Source organism: Phyllostomus hastatus, unplaced genomic scaffold, assembly GCF_019186645.2.
Source record: "Phyllostomus hastatus isolate PE091 unplaced genomic scaffold, TTU_PhHast_1.1 phas_contig_210, whole genome shotgun sequence".
Taxonomy (NCBI): domain Eukaryota; kingdom Metazoa; phylum Chordata; class Mammalia; order Chiroptera; family Phyllostomidae; genus Phyllostomus; species Phyllostomus hastatus.
Window position 1 is genome coordinate 34,922,562 of NW_025333737.1, and position 25,106 is coordinate 34,947,667.

A 25,106-nucleotide genomic window follows, 5' to 3' on the forward strand; every position below is an offset into this window, starting at 1 on the left:
CTTCCCTTCTCTCTAAAAGTAAATAAAAATCTTTGGAAGAATAATACTCCTTATTCCTGCCAATCTTTTTGTCTACATAAATATTGATAGATGTTTTTTATTTTTTACAAACTTAATGACTCCTTTAACAAAATTTTACTGAATGCTATAACATCTTGCTACCCTTACCTTTTAATGATGACATAAGTCTCTCCAGTGGTGGGACCCTTATTTCCCTTTTTTGGTGATTACTCAATGACTCAGACATCGGCCTGCAGTGTCCACGGCGTCATGGATGAGACATGAGATACATTCACACGGACTACCGAGTCCTGTGGAGGAAAAGGGACGGCATGGCTACGCTCTCAAGGGGAGGGTGCCTCGGAGGAGCAGCCTGGCCACCCTCTCTAGGGGAGAGCGCCCCGATCCTTCCTTCACAGGGTTTTTATTGGCTTTTAAATCGCACAGGGATACAGGTATAGTTCATTAATCATTGTCAGGCAGTACGGATCAAACAATAGATAACATACAAAGAACTCTGAGGGCCTATTCTGAGTCAGGGTCTGTTAGCTAAAAGGCTACAAAACTTATGGGCACAAACTCATTTCCCACTCGGATCCTTATCATTTAATTAAGAGCATTCTTAGCGAAGCAGGTTTCACAGGAGTTCACATATTCTTTTTGGCCTGATCACCCAGAGAAGCCCGCCCTTTCCAGCACAGGGCTGCACCGCCCTGTTACTGTTTCAGGATTAAGTCAAGCAGGGGAAGTAAGGCAGCCAAGAAATTAGGAGACTTCTTGCAGACAGAATGAGGACTCAGGCTATGTCAAAGCCGAGGGGCGAGGGTGCATCACCCCCTTTTGCTGTAGCTCCCCAAGTCCTTCCCTGGGGCCTTCACGTGATCATGCCTGTCTTAGGTTGTCCCCCCCCCCGGGGAATCTTACCCATCATTGGCTAAGCGATCAAACATTGAGGCCCAGTTATGGAAAAAGGAGCAGAAGCGGGGCTCCTGGCAGGGAGATAAACTTTGTCTCTTTAGTGGCTTCTGGTCCGAAGGTCGCTCACTGAGCCTTAGCCATGGGGGGTTACAGCTTCTGAAACCAGGCAGGGCTGTTCCCAAAAATTCAGTTTCCCTTTTGATTATTTTCTGGAAGTACAATTATGGGTACAAAAGGTGAATATTTTCAAACTTCTTCAAAGACTCTTCCATTTCTCAGCAGTCTTCACAGTTCTTCTAAATGGGTGAATCATGTCTCCTTGATATTACCTTTACTTGTCCATGCCTCGATTCTTCTGTGGCTGAACATCGATGCCACCAGCTCTTAACAGAGGTGACTTTGCCCCCTAGGGAACATGGGGAATATCCAGAGATGGTTTTGGTTATCACATTTTTGAGGGGTATTAGTGGCATCTAGTGGATAAAGGCCAGGGATTCTGCTCATCTTGCAATGCACAAAGTCCCACGACATACAGTTATCAGGCCCCAAATTTCAATAGCATGGGGGGTGAGAAATTTTCGTTATTGTGACATATATACATATAATACATACATATATATTGGTAAGATATTATATCACTTAACAAAATTCACATACCTTTTGTGATTTGAAATTATTTGAAATAAAATTTCAAGAGCGGATTTATTGGGTCAAACTGCATAAATATCAATGTGGCTCTTGTTAATTGATTTCTACCTTGTTTTCCAAAATTATTACATTTCTTGAAATGAATATGCACTTATTTCTCGGTAGGCTAGGGAGGTTTACTAGGATACATTAAATGCATCCCCTCAGCCCCTTACAGAAGCCCGATTTCCAGCACAGTTCCTCCGGCTTGGTCTGAGAATGACTGTAAATTTGAGTTTGGAGTGATGAAGTGATTTCTGGTTGGACTGTTGAGCAATAAGTATGTTTGCTTTAGGTGATTTTTATTTGATTCCAGAAATATTTTACTTTTTTTTTAAGATTTTATTTATTTATTTTTCTAGAGGGGAAGGGAAGGAGAAAGAGAGAGAAACATCAGTGTGTGGTTGCCTCTCATGTGGCCCCCACTGGGGAGCTGGCCTGCAACCCAGGCATGTGCCCTGACTGGGAATTGAACCAGTGACCCTTTGGTTCACAGCGCATGCTCAATCCACTGAGCTACACCAGCTAGGGCATATTTTACTTTTTTAATCTTGCTAGTGTTCTGATACATCTCAAGTGGAAGTGTCTCCTGCATAATCAAAGACTCCCAGAGTAGACAGGAATCCTAGAGTTAAACAACCAAACTAGGGGAGTGGAGGAGGATGAATCAGGGAGAGGAGATTGTGGAGAAGAGGGAAGAGAAAAAGATTTGTAGGCTGATTATGCATTTTGTTTTTCCAAATTATTCCTTTAGGATTATCTGTTTTAAAAAAGAGGATAAATAAACTATTTCATGGAAACTCCCTTCTTGGAAGTCTATTACGATGAACTGGAAGGAAGAAAAAGATCTCTATGGAGAATAATAATAGCTGTGTTAGCTGTTTCCTTTTTAAAATCTACTCATGAATGCATGCAAATGATTATGTCAAGTTGCCGTTATAGAGTGGTCTTAGAGCAATGAAAATTGCCAAAACTTTTCCCAATATTATCTACCTCTAGGTCAGACCGTTTCAGTACACCTATTGTCTTCAAATAACATTGTGAGTCTTAAAGTATCAAGAAACTGTAGTACTAAAATTTTCTAAAGTCCTTTTTTATTCAAAGTGTTTTTTCTCAGATCTCTTGAGGATGATTTTCCTTTTTGGTTTTTCTTTTTTATTGATTGATTGATTTGAGAGCGAGAGAGACGGCTGGGGGGGGCGGACAGGATTTGTTGTTCCGTCCATCATGCATCCACTGATTGACCCTTTCATGTGCCCTGACTAGGGATTGAACCCTCAACCTTAATGCCTTGGGTCGAAGCTCTTACCAGCTGAGCTACCTGGCCAGGACTCCTTTAGGTCTTTTATCCTGTTATATTTTTTTCTTTGCTTCTACTCATCCCGTTCCCCAGCATAATTTTCTCTGAAGGAAATCAAGCCTGATTTCTATTAACTTTTTTTGTTTTGGCTTGGCTTTAACTTCTGCTACTCAAAGAATTTTAAATAGCTAGAGCAGCTCTAATAACCAGTTTTTAAAAACTGATTTATTGCTACTGAATGTTTACTTTACTTTTGTAAAATATGAGGCCTCTTTTTACCCTCTAAAAAAGGGAACATGTATACATAATTTCCTATCTTTCATAGCCCCACCACTGGTGTCAGAAATACTCAGACCAGTGGAACTGTGGAACATTTGGAAAATACAGCAAAACGTGGAAGGCAAAAGTGGGGAGTTTCGTGCAGAATCACATTAAACTTCATTCTGCGGATGGTTGTCTTAAGAGACAGGCCTTTGGATGAGACTGTGACAGCCACAGGATTCTCCCTCAACAATGTGTTACCTCAAAAGAACAAATTATTGGGGTGACCAGATTTTCCTTACCACTTTAAGTCATCTTATTTCTACTAATTGAAATAGTTCTTTCAGAGTAATCCTAGGAAAAGAGCTGCTTCCCCAGCTTAAATAGCGAAAATTTGTGTTTTCAGATTCAATTGGTCTTAAATAAAGAAGCTGCCCCATTTCCAGGCATCGTCTTGCACTGTTTCTTAGGGCTTACTCTTTTTTTTCCAATGGTAATTGTATTAGACTTCCCAGAATGACTGAAGAATGTAGTGTTTTTACCTTTACATCTATCAACAATGTCAAATTTAATTATATTCTTTTGAAACTTAGTAAGATCCTCCTTTAAAAAATATTTTATTTACTTTTAGAGAGGGGAAGGGAGGAAGAGAAGCTGAGAAATACCAATGTGCGGTTGCCTCTCCCACGCCCCCTGCTGGGGACCTGGCCCACAACCCAGGCACGTGCCCTGACTGGGAATCGAACCGGCGACCTCAGGTTCACAGGCCGGCCCTCAATCCACTGAGCCACACCAGCCAGGGTTCTTAAGGCTTACTCTTAAATTTTCAATTGTCTTCCGTACATTAAAAAAAAAACAAGTGGCTTATTTGGGAATTTACAACCCGTACTATTCTCTTCCTTGTACATGTATTTGTAAATGGGGCCCTAGTAAGTAACCAGGGCACTTGAGTTGTCCGTTAACAAGACCGGGGTTCCCTTTTCCCCCCACTGCTTTTCTTTGGTGAGGTAACAAACCAGTTACCGGTCATGGATTTAGTTGACCAAGTCCAGCAGTCTGGATTTCACACTCGTTTCAGCGCCATCAATTTTCCCGCGTGCATCTGGAGGTTGTGGGGTAAGCGTTGGCAGCGACTGCCTTCGTACGTGAACCGATGAGCCAACGGGGCCCAAGAGATCCCGTGTCCTGAACTCCGCTTACAGAAGTGGCTGCGACGACGTGAACATGAAGACCAACAAGGGGCGAACAATCCCACAGCGACGAGAGGCAGCTGCTCGCTCAAGCCCCAGCGATGTCCAGCCCTAGCCCCGGACTGACCGGCCGGCCAGCGCACGCGCAGCCGCCCCGCCAGCGCTCCCGCCGTCTCCGGGGGCCTTCTCCCCGTGCGACTGGGGGCTGTCCGTAGTGGCGCCTGACCTGGCAGAAGGGTTACTCCGGGGACATACTGCTGTCCTCCCTGACGTGTTGGCGAGGTCCGGAAGGAAGGGAACGTGTAGAATGCCACAGACGGGTGGTCGCGGCCGAGAGGAGAGACCCTTGCAGCACTGGGGGTTGGGGTCTGCAGGCAGTGCACGAGGCGCTCGCGAGGGGTCCTCTGTCGCTGCCGGCTCAGGGCGGGAGGTCTGAGCCTCGAGCTTTGGGGCCCTGCGAACTCCAGGCGGCTTAGGCGCGGCGCTATGGAGGAGCTTGATGGCGAGCCGGTAGTCACTGTAAGGGCACCCCCAAAGCGTCTTGCTGGCCCTCGCAGTCCTAGGATTGCGTCTGCTCCGTTACTGCAGGCTTCTCTACCTCCTTGCTGCGCGCGGGGCGCCCGTCCTCTTTCTTCGGCTCAGTTGCCACTGCCGGGAGGTTACATTAACTAGGTGGTCGTGTTAGGGTGGCAGTGGTCGCTGGGTTTGTATGCTGCTGCTTTGTATACTCAGAATGCCTAGCCGCACAGGCCTCACTCCGTCCCTCTCCCTGCCTTCTCTTCCCACCTCTTTGCTTCCCTCGCTTTTCCCGTGGGGCTGATGCTCTTAATGAGCGCGCCCGGACCGAGAAGAACTGGGGCTTCTTGCAGCCGAACTGAGCTGCTCAGCCCAGCGCCGTGAGCTTGGCTTGCGCTTGTGGTGCTGTACTTGCCCAAGGCTTACTAAACGTTATTTCGTCTGTCGGGGGACACTTTCCGTTTTTATTGCTGTGTTTGCTTTCCATTTGAACTGAACTCTCCGGAGAGTATGTCAAGTGTTGCTGATCTGTGATGTTTTAGATACGAGGTTATTTTCCGTTCCCCTAGTCTGGAAAGCTCTTCTCTGATCTCTTGCTCATTTTTTCAAGTGCGAGCTCCTGCAGCCTCCGCCGTAGAGACCCTTCTCTGACCTCCTTGACTAGGTCAAGTGGGCTTGTCCTGCACCTCTTAGCTCTTGGTAACCTGTAAACCCCACTAAACTGCGGGTTGCCTGACCTTGCGTTCTTGCTTATTAGAAAGTTGAGATGCCTCCTATTTTCAGCTAAAGCCATTAGATTGCAAAGCAGTATCTCACAAAACAAAACATTGGACATAGGGATCATTTCAAACCTAATTGGACAAAACGAGGCTTGAGATCTTAGTAGCAGTTAACTTGGGTTGTTTTGCTATGTAAAGTTTACTGCTGTCGAGTGTTAAATTTTAATACACATATAAAGTACTTTAAATATGAAATATCCATCAAGGACTATGTCAGTGTTTGTGGGAAGGAAAAAAACAGAATATCAGAATCGCCGCACTTTTTCGAACTTTCTCTCCATGCTGTCTGAGTCTATGGCTGGGGAAACCTTTCCAGAGCCCTGTGCTGCCCTGGGCAGCCGCTGCCTCGGTGTTGAGCCAAGATGAGGGGGCATGCATTTACAAATGGAATGAAAGTCCCCTTCGAGTTATTTTGATTCCAGTAGTGATGAGTTGACTTGTGATAACGCAGCTCTAGATTGATATTGGGAGACCGGGTAGGAACTGGCTGGCCTCGTAGGCACAGCTTTACATGGAGGCATCCCCTCGGCAGAACTCCACAGTTTAGAGTCTGAAGCGGAACTCCGCAAGTTCAAACTCAGGCACGTCTGTATTTGAGTATTCAACTGCATCTCAGGCTTGCTATGAATGATGAAAAACCCCGAATACCTCCATGGTGGTCGTGCCTGCTCTTCAGTATTGGGGAACGTGAGGGCCAGTTAGTAACCAGCAGATTCGAGGATATTTAAGTGTAGATTCAGTGTAGAAAGAATAATTTTGAGTAGTTTTTCTGGACCAGTGGTCTTTTGGTTCAAGGGCTCTTAAGAAACGTAAGTTACAGTTTTTGTGTGTGTGTTTTTTTTGTTTATTTCCAGATGCGAACCTAGAAGTGGAATTGCTGGTTTATATGACAGATAGATGCATTTTTAACCGAAAGAAAGTCACTTCTCCAGCAGGCTTATACCTTTTTTTTTTTGCACCAGCAGAGTGTGAGAGCTCGAGTTTTTCCACATCCTCATCAAGTTTTTGAATTTTAGCTTTTTCCATTCTCATGGGTATATAGTGTTAACTCACTATTTTGATTTGTGTTTCTGCAATGATGGAAGATACTGAGCATCTCTTTATGTGCTTATATGTCGTTTGCATGTCTTTGGTGAAGCGTGTGTTAAAATCTTTTGCATATTTTGTTACCGGGTTATTTTATTAAATCGTAAGAGTTCTTTATGTATTCTGGATATCAAATATGTTTTGTAGGCATTTTCTCCCAGTCTGTGGCTGGCTTTTTCATTTTCTTAACAGTATCTTTTGAAGAACAAAAATTTTCAATTTTGGTGAAGTCCAGTTTATAAATTTGTTTCTCTTCTATATTTATTCTTTTTGTGTCCTTCATATCTTTGTTTACTTTAAGGTAGAAAGATTTTCTACTGTACTTTTGAAGTCTTACAGATTTTGTTCTACATTTGTGTCTATAACTGATTTTTAGTGAATTTTTATCTATGGTATGAGGTATATTTTTAACGTACGGGTACCCATTTATCCAGCGTCATTGTGTATAATACTTCGCCCCTTGCCTGGCCTACTCATCCGTTAAGACTCTGCTAAAACAGCCCTGGCTGGTATAGCTCAGTGGATCGAGCGCTGGCCAGAGAACTGAAAGGTCACTGGTTCGATTCCCCATCAGGGCACATGCCTGGGTTGTGGGTCACGGGAGAAGCAACAATGCTTCTCTCCCTGTCTTTCTCCCTCCCTGCCCCTCTCTCCGAAAATAAACAAATAAAATATATATATTTTAAAGAGTCTGCTAAACAGATCCTCTTCTATGTACCTGTGGCTTCGTGTATCTCCAGTTTTGTGACTGCCTGTTTGTTTGTTGGTCTTCCCTGGCAGACCACTCGCTTCTGGAGGGCAGAGACACAGTGCCGTGTTCCTAGAACCCGGCGCAGAAAAAGGCTTACTAAGCATTGCCGCACTGTTGAATGACTGCATTAGTCCTTCCTAAGAACCGAGGGCACTTGCCTGTAGACAAGACTACCGCCAGCCAAAAGCGTTGTCTGCCAAAAAATGTTTATCGAGTGCCAACTTTATGAAGTGCCAGGATCACTTCTAGGCAGTGAGTGAGAATCCTGGAGGCCCTTGCCCTTGTGGGCTTTCATCTGTTTTATGGGGCCCGTGATGACCACGGAGCAGAAGCAGGCCCGACACTGAGGAACGCCGTGCGGTGGGCCGAACGAGAGTTGGCGGTGCTCGGGTTAGACTGGCAGACGGGGTGTGTGGTCGGATTCAGGCTTATTTCAGAGTCGACCAGGGCGTATGTAGGTAGACAGGACGTAGGTGGTGAGGGAAGGAGAAGGGTCGAGGGTTACTCCTGCCAGTGGGGAAGGCTTTGCCCCGGTGGGGGAGCCGTGTGAGTTTTGGGGGTGAGCATTAAGAGTTCTTTAAAAAAAAGGTTGGGTGTTTTGTTTTTTTTTTTTGCCTCTTGATGTTATGGTTATAACTCTAGAGGCTAGATAATCTATAAAGGTGTGGCTCAGGCAGGTGGAGGTGTGAAGCCAAAAGGGACTGGTCTGAGAAAAGCCGAGTGTCATTTTTGAAGAGATGGCATAGGAACTGTGGGGTTGGAGGTCTGTTCTTTTAGTGAGTCACAGTGCAATGCCTTTTTTATTGACTTCCCTTTTCCTAAACCACAGATCACTAAATCCCTATGTAATAACTGATCAGGGCGTAGCTTTCCCTTTTACCGGCACTGGAGGAGTGGCAGGCTGGGTTGGGGTGCCCAGCAAACTCACTCGCTTGTTCAGGGTCCGGGAGACGGGGCGGATCTGAACCAGCTTCAGCTGTGTGTCTAGACCAGCCCTTAGCACGTGTGACCGCTGATTTCTAGGGTTGAACAGTACTTGCAGATCATTTGAAAGCAAAGCCTTTAGTAAGAATAACAGTTTCTGTGCCTTATTTTTCACTAGTCGATTCCAGGAGTGAATTCCAAGAAGAAGCAGATGTGTTTCGACTGGGGTCCCGGGGAGATGCTGGTGTGCGAAACCTCCTTCAGCAAACAAGGTAGTTGGTGTTACTGTCTCTTCCAGATTATGAGTCTTGGCACCTTTCATTGTTCCCCCCCCCCGTTTATTCTCTCAGGGTTGGCTACCTGAGGCATGACACAGTTGAACTTATTTTGAACCATTTTCATTTTTGAAACTTGAGCTGTTTAAGATTTTCATTGATCTGTGAGACCGGACAGGTGTTGAGTCCAGGATTTAAACAATTAACAGCAGTCTTCCTGGTGTGAAAGGAGGATTTTCTGCCCTGGCCAGGTGGCTCAGTTGGTTGGGGCATCGTCCGCAGACTGAAAGGTGGTAGGGTCGATTCCGCTCGGGGCACACACCCAGGTTACAGGTTCGATCCCCAGCAGGGGCACATGGAAGAAGGTAGCCGATCGATGTTTCTCTCTTTCCCTCCCTTCCTCTGTCTAAAACCAATGAAAAAGTATCCTCAGGTGAGGATTAAAAACTAAAGAAAGAAGAATTTTCTTTTTTTTAGAGAATTTCTTCTTTTAATCCAAGATGCTTTAGACCTGGGGATTTGTGACGGTTATTGCAGGAGGGTGAGAATGGTTCCGTCTTGTTAATTTTAATTTAATTTTTTAATTAGAGCTTACAGTCAAGATTATTTTGTATTAGTTTCAGGTAGGAACACTTTTCTTTATAATTAAAAACTTCAGCCCTGGCCAGGTAGGTCCGTTGGTTGGAGTGTTATTCCAATACGCCAAGGTTGTGAATCCAATCGCTCATTAAAACACATACAAGAATCAACCAAAGAATGCACACATAAGTGGAATAACAAATCCATGTTTCTCTCTCTCCCTCTCTCCCCCCTCCCTCTTCTCTCTCTCTAAAAACCTATTTAGCTCCGGCTGGTGTGGCTCAGTGGATTGAGCAACTGCCTGTGAACCAGCAGGTCACGGGTTCGATTCCCAGTCAGGGCACGTGCCTGGGTTGTGGGCCGGGCCCCCAGTAGGGGACACATGAGAATCAACCACACATTCATGTTTCTCTCCGTCTCTTCCCCTCTGTCTATAAAAATAAATAAAATCTTAAAAATAAATAAATAAATAAATAAATAAGTATTAAAAAAAACCCAACTTCGGGCTTGTCCATCTTTTTGTCCCGAGTGACTCAGTTCCCTCTGTGGCAGCGCCCTCTTTGTGAAAGTTCTCAGATCTTATGGCACTTCCCTTTCTGTTCCCATCGTGAACTCGGCTGAATTCTGGAGGCTGGTGCTGCACAGCACACAGGGCAGGAGGGTGAAGTGACTCATCCTTGGCGTTGCTCTGAAAGCTCCGTCAGGTCTCAGACGTGACCTTCCCCTTTGGACACAGCCTCCCGCTAGTAGCGAGATACAACGGAAACCCCGACGTGCGATGTCGCGTTCTCCGTTTCAAGAGTAAAGTGTCAGGAACTGTTGAAGAGATTTTCTTGCAAATCTTTGACGTGTTCTTTGAAGAACAGGTTTTCCTCTTTTATAAAGAGCAGGTTGAGCTAATGAAAGTTTAATAATTTTGGCAAATTATAGTGTGCAGTTTATGTAATCGTTTTAAAAATTTTATTTATTTGAGAGGAAGGGGGAAGACAGGGAGAGAAACGTCAGTCGGCTGCCTCTCATACGTGCACCCAACCAGCAGCCCAGGCGTGTGGCCTGACTGGGAATTGAACTGGGGACCTTTTGCCTTGCAGAACTGCATCCAACCAGCTGAGTCACACCTGTTAGGGCCAACACTTTTTTTGTTTTTTTTTTGTTTTTATCTGTTGAAATCACATTAGGACAAGCCATTGAACATTATCACAACTTGTTTGAGAAGCTGTTATACAAGAAATTTCACCCTGACTGGTACGGCTCAGTGGGTTGGGCCTTGTCCCGCAAACCGAAACATCACTGGTTCGATTCCTGGTCAGGGCATATGCCTGGGTTGCAGGGCAGGTCCCTGGTTATGGGCATGTGAGAGGCAACTGATTGATATTTCTCTTGCACATCAGTGTTTCTCTCCCCTCTCTTTTTCTCCCTTCCCTTCTCTAAAAGTAAATAATATCTAAAAAAAAAAACTACTACAAGTTTGTAGTATATAATTTATTATAGATACTTTTCATCACTATTGCAAAATATTGTAGTTAATTCTTTTTTTAATTGATTTTTAGAGAGGAGGGAGAGAAGGAGAAACATTGATTTGTTGTTCCACTTATTTATGCATTCATTAGTTGATTCTTGTTTGCGCCCTGACCAGGATCCAACCCACAACCTTGGTGTATCTGGATGATGCTCTGACCAACTGAACTACCGGGTCAGAAGGGTCAGAACCAGTTCGTTCTTTTTTTTTTTTTTTAAGATTTTCTTTCCTTATACTTAGAGAGAGGAGGAGGGAGGGAAAAAGAAAGGGAGAGAAACATTGATTGGTTGCCTCTCTCATACCCACAACTGGGGACCTGGTCCTCAACCCAGGCATGTGCCCTGATTGGGAATCGAACCTGCGATCTTCCAGTTCACAAGCTGGTGCTCAATTCACTGAGCCACACCAACCAAGACCAGAGACAGTTAATTCTTGATTTTTTATTTTAGGGGTAATGGCAGTGAAAAGTAATACTAAAAAATATTTATTTGATGTTGAGTTTATATAAAATTTTGGCTGTAGGTTTATCTTATCAAGTTTTACATAGGCTCATATGAAATTAAAATACTTTTTTTTTTTTTTTGGTAAAGTTCAATTGATGGAAGTGAAAGGCAGTTTCAGAATGTGCTAGTAAGTTGAGGTGTTAAGTCAGCATAAACATTTTTAAAAATGCATGTGTGTATATTGATAAATGATTATTTATATCATTTTAAATAAATGGAATCTAGCAAAAAGCTAAAGCTTTTGTATTAGATACTCAAAATCTTACAGTGGGTTCTTTTATGAAGGTGACTGTGATAGATGTTCATGTTTTCTTCTCTCCGTTGTTCCAGGAAAATCAGAGACGGCGCCCGGCTGCCCCTTCATCTTCATCGTCCGGAAGGACATAGATGTTTACTCTCAGATCTTGAGGAAACTCTTCAATGAATCCCACGGGATCTTTGTGGGCCTCCAGAGAGTGGAGGGGGACTTAACTGGGAAATCCAGGAAAGCTCAGTAAGTAGGCTGCCAGTAGGTGCTGAAGTCACAACTCCGTTGTGAAAAGCCAAAACGGAATGTGTCCCTGCCCTTTCATTCGGTGGCGGGATCTGCCGGAGCCCCAAGGGACACCTGGTCCCTCCGTGTCGCCTCCGTGCGGGGCGGTGGAAGCAGCGGAAGTGTCTTCCAGGTTGTGTGTATGCGGGGTTGTTTGACTGGATGGCTTAATAAGTTTTCTTTGTTTGTATTCCTTCTTGTTTACTCGCCAATGGAAATTTAGGCCCAATAAGCACCTGAGAGTCATTGAATAAGGTCCCACTATTGGTACATTTTGAAATTAATGTAAAAATGAAAATTTTCTGTGAGAATGGATCTTTAGTTTGATGATGGAAATAGATGAGAAAATGTGAGTTCACTTGCAGAGAAAACAGTTTCATGATGTACATTTTAACATTACACACATTCTGCCCTGGCTGGTGTGGCTCAATGGATTGAGCACGGGCCTGGGAACCAAAGGATTTCTTTCCTGTTTGGTTCCCAGTCAGGGCACGTGCCTGGGTTGCAGGCCGGGTCCCCAGTAGGGGGCGCACGAGAGGCAACTGCACATTGACGTTTCTTTCCCTCCCTTTCTCCCTCCCTTCCCCTCTCCAAAAATAAATAAAATCTTTTTTAAAGTTCTTATTTGGCTTTATTTCATTTTATCTTTTTTTTTAAGATTTTATTTATTCATTTTTAGAGAGGGAAGGGAGGGAGAAAGAGAGAGAGAGAAACATCAATGTGTGGTTGCTGGGGGCTGTGGCCTGCAACCCAGGCATGTGCCCTGACTGGGAATTGAACCTGGGACACTTTGATTCGCAGCCCGCGCTCAATTCACCGAGCTATGCCAGCCGGGGCAAAATAAATAAAATCTAAAAAAAAAAGAAGAAGAAAGAAAGACTGTGCAAATCTTACTTCTCAAATTTTCATCCACTGATTTTAGAGTCCATCAGTAGGTCTCATCGGCAGTAATCAATGTCAGTGTGGACTCATGGATCCTTATTGTATTCCAAGTGTTATATCGTATTTATTCTGTTGCTCAGCGGTTCCTGCTTTGGTCCTTAGAAGGCCCTTCAGTCTGGTTCCTGTCTGTCAGCGAGCTCCTGCCTCCTGTTCACTCTAACTCTGTCACCAGCACGGTGTTTCAGGCTCACCTCTTGTGTGGTTTCATTTCTTTGTAGATTGGTCCGAGTGAGTAAGAACTACCGATCGGTCATCAGAGCGTGCATGGAGGAGATGCACCAGGTTGCAAGTAAGGAGTGTGCACGCGCCCGCGTGTGTGTGTGTGTGTGTCACAGTAATCCAAGTATTTATCTGGGTACAAATACTGCAAGATAAAACCTGATGGACATTCCAGTTGGAAACGCTCTCCTGTCTTAATTTTTCGCCCGCCATCCCGAGTGCGCTCTCCGAGATAGATCGTACAGAGCTGACGGGTGGGGTCGGGGCGAAGGGCCACATGAAGGATCTTTGAGATTTGAGTTCTCAGGTCTTTGACCTTGGCGGTTGAAAGTCCCCATCACCCTGACGGCCGTGTGACCCCTGGGTGCTGGGTAGTCTGGTGTGGCTTGGTGGTCTCCCCGTGTGCTGTGTAGCAGCTAAATGTGGCTGCTTTTCACTCCAGGGTCTTGGGTTGAGAATCACTGATCTCAAGCCATTTTTTAAAAAATCTGTGGGGAAAACCGAGTGGCCCTTAGAAGAAACAAAGGTGCAAGCCACAGAATCTATTACGTGAAGTTGTAACAATACAACTGAAAGTTCCATTGCTCACTTGAAATGTTTTGTGTTTTGTTAGTTGCTGCGAAAGATCCAGCCATTGGCCACCAGTTCAGCAGCCAGGTGAGGGGTCTGCCTGCCTTAGTTGGGGCCGGCGCCATCATGACTTTCTGTGACCAGGGCACCCACCCGGGGTGATGTTGCAATTGCTGCCTTTTGCAAAACTCTCTGTTCTTTCCAGGTACACAGGCAACTCCTGGGGGTAGTAAGGATAGTCTCAAACTTCCTGGTGCCCCTTCAAGGCCTAGCTGATTGAAACAAAATATGTACTTGATAAAGATGTTTTCAGAAATACGAGTCCTAACCACAGCGCATCACCGGGGTGGAGAGCTGAGCAGCCGGAACCGCTGTGCGGCCTCATGCACTGCGCTGAGCTCACGAAACCTGTATTTTACCGAGACGCAAGTTCTAGAATTCTGTCTTTGGTAGTCTTAAAAACTTCTAATTTTCGATTACAGTCGGCATCCAGTGTCATTTGACGTTAGTTTCAGGGGTGCGGCATGCGGGGCAGGGACTTACTCAGTGTACTGCATGGTCCCCGGGTAGGCCCAGCACCCACCCCGCACCGTACGTGGTTATTGCAGGGTAATGGACTGGGTTCCCTGTGCTGCGCTTCGGGGTAGAACCTCGACACCGTTCAAACTCAGTTGTTTACAGGGGCTGATGCGCGGTCTCTGAGGTCAGCAACGCTGGATTCTCCCCCAGAGAAAGCTGCTCTGTGTTTGTGCGCGAGATGGCGGGGAAGGGGGGCACTTCTGCTCCTAAAGGGAGGGCTATTTTGGGGTTTTGTGCTGGGTCTGCCTTTTCATAGACTGTTTCCTGAACTCCGTTCCCTTGAATACCAGCCTCACAATTTTTGCTTATCCAGTATTCCTTATTATATCCTCTCTCCTTTATTACTTAAATAAACCATAGTATTCATCAAGACCACGGGGGCGATGAGCTAGTTATTTTTTCTAACGCACATTAAACACCAGCCTCCACCATTAAAGTGCAGATGGTCGGTTCGAGTCCCACCCCCTAACATTCTCTCGCTGGCTGCGGGAAGCGCTGCCCTAGGTGCTCACTGCGTGTTGACCGTCACGTGATTCAAGGCCGCCGTGTTCCGTTGTCCTACGAGTAAGTCTAGGGGCGTCTTCAGTCAAACGTCCTCTCCGTTCCCTCCGCAGATCTCCATCCTGTCGGCCATGGAGCTCATCTGGAACCTCTGTGAGATTCTCTTCATTGAGGTGGCCCCAGGTGAGCGCCGGCCCTCTGGCCCCGCGGCAGAGGCGTGTCCCCTGCCCCTCCCCTGTCTGTCCCGTGTGCTGCGGTGCTCGTTGCCCAGAATGCGCCCTTCACGGGCGCAGCCGTCAGAGAGCACGGCGGGACACCCCCGAGGCCCGCCCCTTTGTCAGGTGCTGCATGCGAAAGACGCAGGCAGAACGCCTCCCAGAGACCGAAAGGGTTAGGCAGATAGGGCTTGAAAAATACAACGAAAACATACGAAACTAGTGTGTGGTCATCGATGTTCGTGTCCTGGACTGGTCACGCGTCAGCAAGGTTTCGGAGAGGCTGGGGACACAGGTTCTTGCTCACAGCCTGCAGAGGGAGCCGGCCCCGCCAACACCTTGTGTCAGACTGTTAGCCTCCAGCAGTGTGAGGCAGTCGATTTCTGTGGGGGGAGAGAGAGGGAGGGAGGGAGGGAGGGAAGGAGGAAGGAAAGAACAGGAAGAAAGAGCCCCAGGTGGGTCTCCCGGCTGGGTACACTGTCCCCGCCCCCCCAGGACGCTGGGGTGCTGAGCCCCACCCCCAGGAGGGCTCACTCAGGAAGCGGCCAGGGAGCGCAGGAGTCGGTGGACAGCAGATCTGCGCTGCCCTTGTCCTGCCTCCCTCTGCCTCCCCGTTTCTCTCTCTAAAATGAATGAAAAGGGAAACAGAAAGTTTTAGGCGTGTAAGGAGGGGTCAGGCTGTGGGAGGCAAAGTCACCCCGAGAATCCTGTTAACGATCGGGCAGCGACGGCTCTGCATTGACCGCCTCCGGCGGCCTCCTCTGCTGGTCTGGAATGCAGCCGCAGGGTGCGGTGTCCTGGCTGGGGGGGGCCCTCTGTGGGGCGCCGCGGGCTTCCCCGCGGGCTTCAGCAGCCCGTGTTCGTGCGAGGGCCGTGAGTGGGCGGCGACCTCTGTGCGGTCGCGGCCGTGCGTTCAGTCCCCTTCCGCAGCGCCGAGCGGCCCGGGATGAGGTCACGTGTCCGTGCGCCTGTCTCTGCCGGTAGACTCCGGGGGGCCGCCGCCACCTGTCGTTGCCTGCCCCGCTCCTAACCGCGCCGGCTCCGAAACGGCCCTCGCTTCTGTGGCCGCTGGGTGTCGGGCAGTCGTGAGGGGCCCGGAGGCGGGGGCGTGGGGGGCGAGGTCCGGGCTCTGGCTCAGCCCTCCCCAGGACTCGGCCCGCTTGCCGCCCGGGCCTGTGTGCAGGACCACCCGTGTGCTCGCTTGGGAGGGAGGAGCCGCCTCCCGCGGAGCTGGCCTGTCCCGTGGGGAAGGGGAGCACGCCGCCCGTGGAGCCGAGGTTTTGTGTGTGACCGTGGCCTTCCCCTGTCCCCCCAGCCGGCCCGCTCCTCCTGCACCTCCTCGACTGGGTCCGACTGCACGTGTGCGAGGTGGACAGCCTGTTGGCGGATGTCCTGGGCAGCGAGAGCCCGAGCAGGCACGAGAGCTTCTGGAAGCTGGTAAGGACCCCGCGCGGGCCGGGCCTCCCTGCCCGCGCCTCCCGCTCTGCCCGCCCCGCACCCGCAGGCGGGCCTGCGGTTGGCTCGCGGGGCCTGCGGGCACTCGCCGCGCTCTGCGTCTGTCGGGGAGACGCGGGGAGACGCCCGGTTTAGAGCTGAGTTACCACGTGAGAAAAGGGATGATGCGCGGCAGGCTTTCCGGCGAGAAGGGAACTCGGTTTCTTCGTGGGTCCAAGGGACAGCAGACCTGGCAGCGCCCGGTGTACATGACCTTGACGGGTGGTTTTGAGAAATGCTCTAACGTGACTGTGACGGTGCACGACTCGGCAAACTCACTAAAACCCATGGAATTGGGCACGTAAACAGGTGGATGTTGATAGTGTGTGAATGGCAACTAAGTTAAGCTGTTAAGGAAAGCGACTGGCGGTCCCAGAGTCGTCTGGAGCGTCGGTCTGGAAGTCATCGCGTGCCCCAGGGGTGCGTGTGCGCACGCCCCGCTGTGAGGGCGGCGGCACTGTTCCCACTCACCTCCACTGACCCGGGGCGGGGGGGGCGGGGCAGGGGTGCTCGGCGACCCGATAGTGGGAGGCTGGTGAGACTCACAGAGCCTGGAGTTCGGGTCCGGAGGTGTCGCCTCTGAGGCTCTGTGGTGCGGGGCCCTTGGGTCCCGGAGGCCCGCGCAGTGCAGGGGGGAGCCTCTGCCCGGGGTACCGGCCCGCAGTGTGAGTCCCGCTTCGTCCACTCGCTGAGATTTCGCTGAGGGCTCCCCTCTGCGAGGCACTGGGAGGGCACCCACGACCAGAGTGGGTCATGCCCTTCCTCGGGGAGCGAGCTTCCGTCCTGCGTAGGAGGCAGGAAATAAGGACAGAAATGGGGAAGCGTGCGGCAGGCCTCCCGTGGACTGCTGTGCAGAGAAACAAAGTGGGGAGGGGGGGATTGGGAGTGTGCGAGTAGGGCCCGGGGAGGCCCCGCCCGGGTGCAGAGCCCCGACAGAGGCCGGGGACGGAGGCCGGGGACGGGGCGTGCAGAGGGAGGAGAAGGTGGACCGAACAGTGAGGCCTGTGTCCTGGACGAGCAGCAGCGGCCAGGAGACCCTGAGCCGCAGGGAGGGCTGGGGAGTGAAGGGCGGGGAGGTGCAGGCCCAGGGCGACCGAGGAGGGCCTCGGCGCGTCCCCAGGACTCCGGCCTTTGGGGAGGTGGTGCGGCAGTGCGCACCACGGCCTGTGAGGCCAGACTGCCTGGCGCATGCACGTTCCGGCTCCGCCTCTTCCCCGCTGCCGGGGCATGGGTTACTTCAGGGCCTCCAGTTTCCTCGTCCGTCCGTGCAGGGGCGGCAGCAGCGCCTCCCCACAGGGCTGTCCTGATTAAATTGGTTCATGGGCACGATTGTGTGTAAATTAGTTGGCAGATACAGGAAAGAGCTCCTGTCTTAGTCCTTTTTAAAAACATTGATTTTAGAGAGAGGAAGGGGGACACAGAGAGACACTGCCATCTGCCGTTCCACTTACCGGTGCATCCACTGGCTGATTCTCGTGTGTGCGCCCTGACCGGGGATCGAACCTGCAACCTTGGTGCATCAGGATGACGCTCTAACCAGCTGAGCTACCCGGCAGAACACTTGGCGCCGAGCAGATTGCGGAAAGGACACTGCTGAGCGTGAGAGCTGGCAGCGTGCGCGTCGGCTCACTAGCCTTTGCTGCTCCGCACACGCCCACAAGTGATGGCGACGGCACCTCAAAGAATGATTTTGGGGGTGCAGATACATTTTAGCAAGTAGGCAAATTTACAGATGTGGACTCTTTATGTCCACATCTGTAAAAGAGGATTGAGCACTGGCCTGTGAACCAGAAGGTCGTTGGTTCGATTCCCTGTTAGGGCACATTCCTGGGTGGCGGGCCAGGTTTTGTGCAAAAGGCAACCAATTGATGTTTCTCTCCCTCCCTTTCCCTCTCTCTGAAAATAAATAAGAAAAAAAAAAGGATTGTCTGCATTTATATCGAGTGTGTATTTGAAACTTTTATGAACCAATAATTTATTTGATGCACTTTGCTATTTTCTATTTCATTTATTTTTAAAAAGTTGGTCACAACCCGTCACGGGTTACAGTGTCAGTTTGAGACTGGATGAGCGAGGTCGTCCCTGGAGGGCAGGAGCCACGGTGCTCCCCCGGGGCTGGGGAGCTACAGGGCAGGTCGAGGGGTTGGCCTCCAGGCCCCTTGAAAACGCTCACGTCCTCGGGTACCCCCCCGCCACCCCCGCAGGTGACCATCTTGGTGCTGCAGGGCCGGCTGGACGAGGCCCGACAGATGCTCTCCAAGGAAGCCGACGCCAGCCCCACCTCCGCGGGCATGTGCCGGACCCTGGGGGACCTGATGAGGACGATGCCCATTCTCAGTGTACGTGGGAGCCGCCCCCCCCCCGCTGCCTCCTGGGAAGCGGGGTCGTTTCGGAAGCACGCGGGGTCCGTGTGCCGGCCTCTCACCGCGTCTCCCCCGCAGCCTGGGAACACGCAGACGCTGACGGAGCTGGAGCTCAAGTGGCAGCACTGGCACGAGGAGTGTGAGCGGCACCTCCAGGACGGCACGTTCGCCCCCAGCCCGCACCTGGAGTCCCTCTGCAAGGTAAGAGGTGAGGGGGTGGGGGCGGGCCGGGGACCGAGGAGGCGTCCCTCACGGCCTGCGGCGTCCAGTGCAATGGTGGCAGAAACGTGGTCCTCCGTTCCGTGGCCGGAACGGGGTGGTCTGTTCCCCGCGGGGGCGGAGGAAGCTTTCAGACCGGGCGCGCTCCTGGCCGTCAGGGGAGCAAGAGCAAGCCCCAGCGCTCAGGGTGCGCGTCTGGGTCCTCAGATCATGCTGGGGGACGAGGCCGCCCTGCTGGAGCAGAAGGAGCTCCTGAGCAACTGGTACCATTTCCTGGTGACCCGGCTCCTGTACTCCCACCCCACGGTGAAGCCCATCGACCTGCACTTCTATGCCCAGGTGAGCCGGCACTGGGGGCGGGGGTGGGGAGGGGGGTCCTGGGCTCTGCTCCCTGGGGGGCCGTTTTCTGTGGGTGGCCTCGCTGAGTCGAACCTCCACGGAGAACCGAAAGGGGCGTTCCTTTAGCCCTTTGGGAACAAGGACCCCGTCGCCCTTCCCCAGGGCGCCCTCTGGGGCAGCCCTGCCGGCCCCTCGGGTCTCTGCTTCCGCCCAGAGACTGAGCGGCCCCGCCTCTCCCAGTCCAGCCTCGACCTGTTCCTGGGAGGCGAGAGCAGCCCAGAGCCCCTGGACAACATCCTGATGGCAGCCTTCGAGTTCGACATCCACCAAGTGATCAAGGAGTGCAGGTAGGACCTGTGGGCCCCCGGTCCGTCCTCGGGCGTGGGGTCGGCGGCCCCGATCACAGGCACCGTGGGGCCCCTGTCGCCGCCACTGTCCTCTTCCGGACGCCCTGGCCCTTCTTGCTGGTGTCTTAACCTTCTTCCCACAGACCTCTTTAAGTCTTCATGTCCTAAGACATGTCACTCTCTTGCTTGTTGTCCCTGGGGCTTCCCGTCACTGGTCCCTGAGCGAGCTGGCCCCTGCCTCACTCACGGTTCACGTCACACGGGCTCCGTTCTGCGGTGGGGAAGACAGGCCTGCGCTCCGGCCGGGTCTCCCCTGGCCGCTTCCTCTGTCTCGGGAACGGCCCTGCCCTCGAGCTCCCGTGGCAGGTCCCCTACGCTTCGGTCCTCTGCTCGGACAGCCGCTGTCTTGTGGCCGATTTCCTGCGTGGAACTTCCTCCAGGAGGGTGGGGACGTGCGTGGGTCTGTATGTGAGGAGGTGACTTGTTTTTATTTTTAGTTTTTTAAGATTTTATTTATTTTTAGAGAGAGGGGAAAGGAGGGAGAAAGAGAGGGAGACAAACATCAGTGTGTGGTTGCCTCTTGCACACCCCTAATGGGGGTCCAACCTGGCCCGCAACCCAGGCACGTGCCCTGACTGGGAATCGAACTGGCGACCCTTTGGTTCACAGGCCGGCACTCAGTCCCCTGAGCCACACCAGCTAGGGCAAAAGACAATGTCTTTACACAAAGCAGTAACAGACACCTAAATACCAGCCGGCCTCTAAGGTGGAACCGCAGGTGTGCAGTTGACGCTCACAGAGCGCACTGGTCAGCAGCCGCCCAGGCAGGGACGGCAGCGCGTCTGCATGCAGGCGAAGACGCCCCTGATCCCGCGGTGCGCGGGCATCGGAAACCAGTCGTTCATGCGTTGTTCTCTGCCCGCGCTCTCTGTGCATGATTGGACCCCCGCGTTTCATCCCGCTGTGGGACGCGCCCCATAGGTGTGCAGCACGGGCTGCGGCTTTGGGGGCTGACCCGCTGGGCGTCCGGCGTCCGGCCCCACGTAGGGAGGAGGAACCTCTCACTCTCTGCCCCACAGATTCTGGCTCAGCGCCGCCCCTCCCGTTCTCTTCGTCCCCTCCTTCTTTTCAAGCAGAGGTCGGGTGGGGTTCGTGCTCGCACCCCACTCCCATGGGCCGTGGCGTCTCACCCTCACTTTCCTTCCTGCCCCGCTGTCTGAACCTGCAGCATCGCCCTGAGCAACTGGTGGTTCGTGGCCCATCTGACCGACCTGCTGGACCACTGCAAGCTCCTGCAGTCGCACAACCTCTAGTGAGTGTGCTCGGCCACGCCCACACTTTCCTCCCCGCCCCCCAGGCCCGGGCCGGGGGAGCAGGATTCTTGGAGGGGGTGTTGGGCTGCAGAAGGGGCCTGAGGGGGACAGACCAGGAGTCTGGGTCTCAGGATACGTTCTGTTCCAGCTTCGGCTCCAACATGAGGGAGTTCCTCCTGCTGGAGTACGCCTCGGGGCTGTTCGCTCATCACAGGTAGGACCCCCCCCGCCCCGGGGGGCACGGCGGGGTGCTCTTCAGGGTGCGGGTGCCGTGGGGCTGGGACCATGCCGGGCCCAGTCTGGGTCCCTGGATGCCGCAGTGGTCCGGAGACGAGCCGTCCTGGGTGCCAGCCCGGGGCTCCAGCGCAGCTCCCGGACTCACCAGGCCTGGTGGTGTCTGTCCTCCTCGGGCCCGTGTGCAGCCTGTGGCAGCTGGGGGTGGACTACTTCGACCACTGCCCGGAGCTGGGCCGAGTGTCCTTGGAGATGCACATCGAGCGCATCCCCCTGAGCACCGAGCAGAAAGCCCTCAAGGTGCTGCGGATCTGCGAGCAGCGGCAGATGACCGAGCAAGGTGGGCGGGCCCTCCTCCCGGCGCAGCCCCTGGGTTCCCGCCAGGTGAGCCCGGCTGGGGAGAGGCCGGGCGGTGGGTGCCGGGCACCCTGGAACATCGCTGGGGAGGGGCCGCGAGCTGGGGGCCCTCGGGAACCTGGAAGCAGTGGAGCATGTTGCCTTTTTTTAAGAGTTGCCCAACCCACTTGTCCCGTATTTACTCCAAGAGGTCAGGGCCGGGGTCAGCTTTGAGTTTACCTGTCCCTCCCGGGTGGGCTGCCAGCTGAGGCTGGCTCTGGGGACGCGGGACCGGAGGGGGCGTGGGCAGAGCAGGGAGGAGGTGGTGGACGAAGCCCGCCCTTCCCTCCTCACTGTCGAGCGGAAACACCTGAGCCACCCCTCCCAGAGGCACCTGCTGCAGGTGATGGAGGAGCCGGCGTGTGGGGAGCAGTAGGGAGCTCACTGCCACCCCGAAACCGAGTCAGCTCACGAGGCCAGTCCTGTCGGGGGTCAGAACTGTTACCAGTCAGGAGGAGGCCGTTTACACCCCGAGCTCCCGGGGGGGCGGCCGAGGGGAGGTGGGAAGCCCGCTGCCAGCCCAGCAGGGCCTAGGACTGGGGTGGTTTGCATGCAGGCTGACAGGTCCGCCTCTTCTCTTTCCCCTGCGAAGTCCGCAGCATTTGCAAGATCCTAGCCATGAAAGCCGTCCGCAACAACCGCCTGGGCTCCGCCCTGTCGTGGAGCATTCGAGCCAAAGATGCTGCCTTCGCCACGCTGGTGTCGGACAGGTGGGCTCCGCCGGCCGGCTGGGGCAGCTGCCCGGGGGCTGGCGGGGAGCGAGGAGACCGGGGAGGCGGTCCTGGGACTGCTCTCTGACCTGCGGGCCTGCGTTGCAGGTTCCTCAGGGATTACTGCGAGCGAGGCTGCTTTTCCGACTTGGATCTCATCGACAACCTGGGACCGGCCATGATGCTCAGCGATCGGCTGACCTTCCTGGGTGAGTCTGCGCGCCCTGCTGAGCTTCTGGCTCGAAAGGACGGCTGTGGAGCGCGGAGGGGCCGTTGCGGGTTTCCCTGGTGCTTCCTTCCCGCTGGGCCCAAACCCCAAACCACCCAGGGCCCTGTGCACCGGGCTCCACAAAGCGTCTTTTTCAGTAATATTTTACTTTCCAGGAATTTCAAACTTAGAGAAAAGTTGCAGAAGTTGTGTAAGGGACAAGGAGCTGTCATACAAACTGTACCCAGATTCATGAGTCTTTTGTTTTGCCTTATTTATTTTCACTCTCAGTCAGTTGGGTTTTGGGGGAACAGTTTGAAAGTAAGCTGGGGACACTGTGCCCCTTTCTCCGTGAAGTCCCGAGCGTGTGTCTCCCGGGAATACTCTCACATCAGCACATCCGTGAAGGTCCTGAGGTTCAGCGTTGGTGCAATAGTCCCGTCTAACCCACAGTTCACACTCTGCTGACAGTTGTCCCAGTGACGTCCTGTCTTGCGTGCGGGTTCACGGATTTTGTGGCCGTATCTTTTTAAGTGCCTCTGTCTTTCTCGGTGCTCCTTGACCTTGGCATTTTGAAGAGTCAGTTCAGCTCCGTTGTAGAATGTCCTCAGTGTGGGCTGATCTGGCGGTTCCTCGAGGTCAGAGTGAGGTTCTGTGTTTGGGGCAGGAACGCCCCCGAGGCGCTGCCCTCGGTGCCGGGGTGCCCTTTTGGTGGGGTGCACTTTGCTCACCTGGTGAAAGTGGCGTCCCCCTGAGGTCTCCTCTGCAGCATGGACTTTCCTTTGGACTTAGTAGCTCGTGGAGAGACCCTTTGGAAATTACTCAGCGTCTTGTTCCTGATCAGACTTCCGGCCGCTACTTCTGGCAGCCGCTGCGATTCTCTGACTGCCGCTCCCGGTGTTTTCCTGGGCATTGCGCCCTGTGGGAGGCCTCCCCTGCGTCCCCGTCTGTGCTTCTGTTTACGTCGGTAACGGACTCGTGGGCTAGTCGGTCCGTCATAACCCGTGACTCTTGTTTTAACGCTGGCGTCCTCCCAGGTTCGGCTGGTTGGAGTCCCTTCAGTGCCAGGCCTGTGCTTTGAATGCATCTGGGGTCTCCTCGGTCCCTGGGTGGGACACAGCTCTGGGAGAATCTCTCCGCTCTGTGGAGCGGCTGGTCGGGAGCCTGTCTTCCCCTGTTCGGGGCCAGGGGTGACCTAGTGCTCCGTTCTCAATAGGAAAGTACCGTGAATTCCACCGATTATATGGGGACAAGCGTTTTGTCGATGCGGCTTCTCTTCTCCTGTCACTGATGACTTCTCAGATTGCTCCACGGTCTTTCTGGATGACGCTCCTGACAGATGCCCTGCCCCTCTTGGAACAGAAACAGGTACCCACAAGGCTTTCTTCTCTGCGTTTGTAGTCCTTGACAGCGCTCTGTTCTGTAGCTGGTACAGGTGTGTCGGCAGCCATCACCTCCTAGGTGGGGCTCCCCATAGCGCCCACTCCGGAAATCTAATTCCCACACAAGGAAAACTGTTTGATTTGGAATGAGGCAGTTGCTTACTGACCATACCCAGTCCAGGGCCGGGAGAGAGCGGAGGTGCCTGCCCTCTCAGGGCTGCTGTGTACAAAGCACACTCCATCCGCCCCCGCCCCCGCCCCCAGGGACGTGCGGGGAAGGCCATCTGAACCCGGGCCCCGGCGCGGACCAGTGTGGGCCTTGGCTGGGGGCAGCTTAGCAAAACCGCCTCCCCCTCCCGTAGGTGATCTTCTCAGCGGATCAGACGTACGAGCTGCTGAGGTGCCTGGAGGACCTGACCTCGGGAAGACCCGTGCACGGAGAGCCCGACCCCCTGCAGCTCCAGGTGACGGCGGGTTCCGGGCTGGCCTCCGTGGAGGCGAGGGAAGGCCCCTCCACCTCGGGCTCCCCGACCTCCTCCCACAGACGTGGGCTCCTCACCACCTCAGTGCCTCTTGCGCTGCTTCCGAACCTGTAACTGGGACACACACTAAGGAAAACTGGGGTGATTCTAGCGTCCTGATCTTTTTTCCCCGTTAACCAGTTGCAGCGTCCCTCGCATTGAGCTCATACACTGCGGACTTGGCCGGAAGCTATCGCCAAATAGCTTCCTTAGCCAGACCTGCACCTGTCTGCCTTTGGAGACATAGCACTCTTAGGGGCTTTGAAGAGGGACCCCTTCCGGCCCCTCACGCCGCCTGTCTGCTCTTAGGATGACGACATAGAGACCACCAAGGTGGAGATGCTGAGACTGTCTCTCGCGCGGAACCTGGCTCGGGCCATCGTCAAAGAAGGCTCGCTGGAGGGCTCCTGAGGGGGCAGCCCGGCGCGGCTCCTCTGTGTGGCGGTGTATGTATGTTTTTAAAAGAATAAATGTTTTCTTTTGCAAACGTGAGGCAAGTTCCTACGGGTTTCAGCCGGGAAGTTTTCGTCCACCTCCCCTGCGAGGTAGAGGTAGTAAAGATTAAGAAGATGCTGCTTATGTTCTCTGATGGGAAACTGACTTCCCTGTCTCCTCCGAGGGAGAGGCGCCCCTGCCAGTGAACGGTGGTGCCCGCCCGCCCGTAATCAGAACCTCAGACAGGAGCCTTCGGGGGTTTGCCTGTGCTTCTGGAACCTGGGCTCACCTCCCAGTCA

General features: G+C 52.5%; 1 protein-coding gene across 1 annotated transcript; it reads left to right on the top strand.

Annotated features, from left to right (window-relative positions):
• Positions 1-4,756: 4,756 nt before the first annotated feature.
• Positions 4,757-24,859, top strand: NUP85 (nucleoporin 85). The gene is made up of 19 exons (XM_045836655.1): positions 4,757-4,875; positions 8,591-8,684; positions 11,619-11,781; positions 12,981-13,051; positions 13,595-13,638; positions 14,745-14,814; positions 16,162-16,283; positions 18,545-18,679; positions 18,782-18,904; positions 19,130-19,261; positions 19,502-19,608; positions 20,837-20,920; positions 21,070-21,135; positions 21,344-21,495; positions 22,144-22,261; positions 22,370-22,470; positions 23,686-23,837; positions 24,214-24,315; positions 24,682-24,859. Exons 1-19 carry the CDS (start codon positions 4,843-4,845, stop codon positions 24,781-24,783), a joined length of 1,971 nt encoding a protein of 656 aa, XP_045692611.1. The 5' UTR covers positions 4,757-4,842; the 3' UTR covers positions 24,784-24,859.
• Positions 24,860-25,106: the final 247 nt, after the last annotated feature.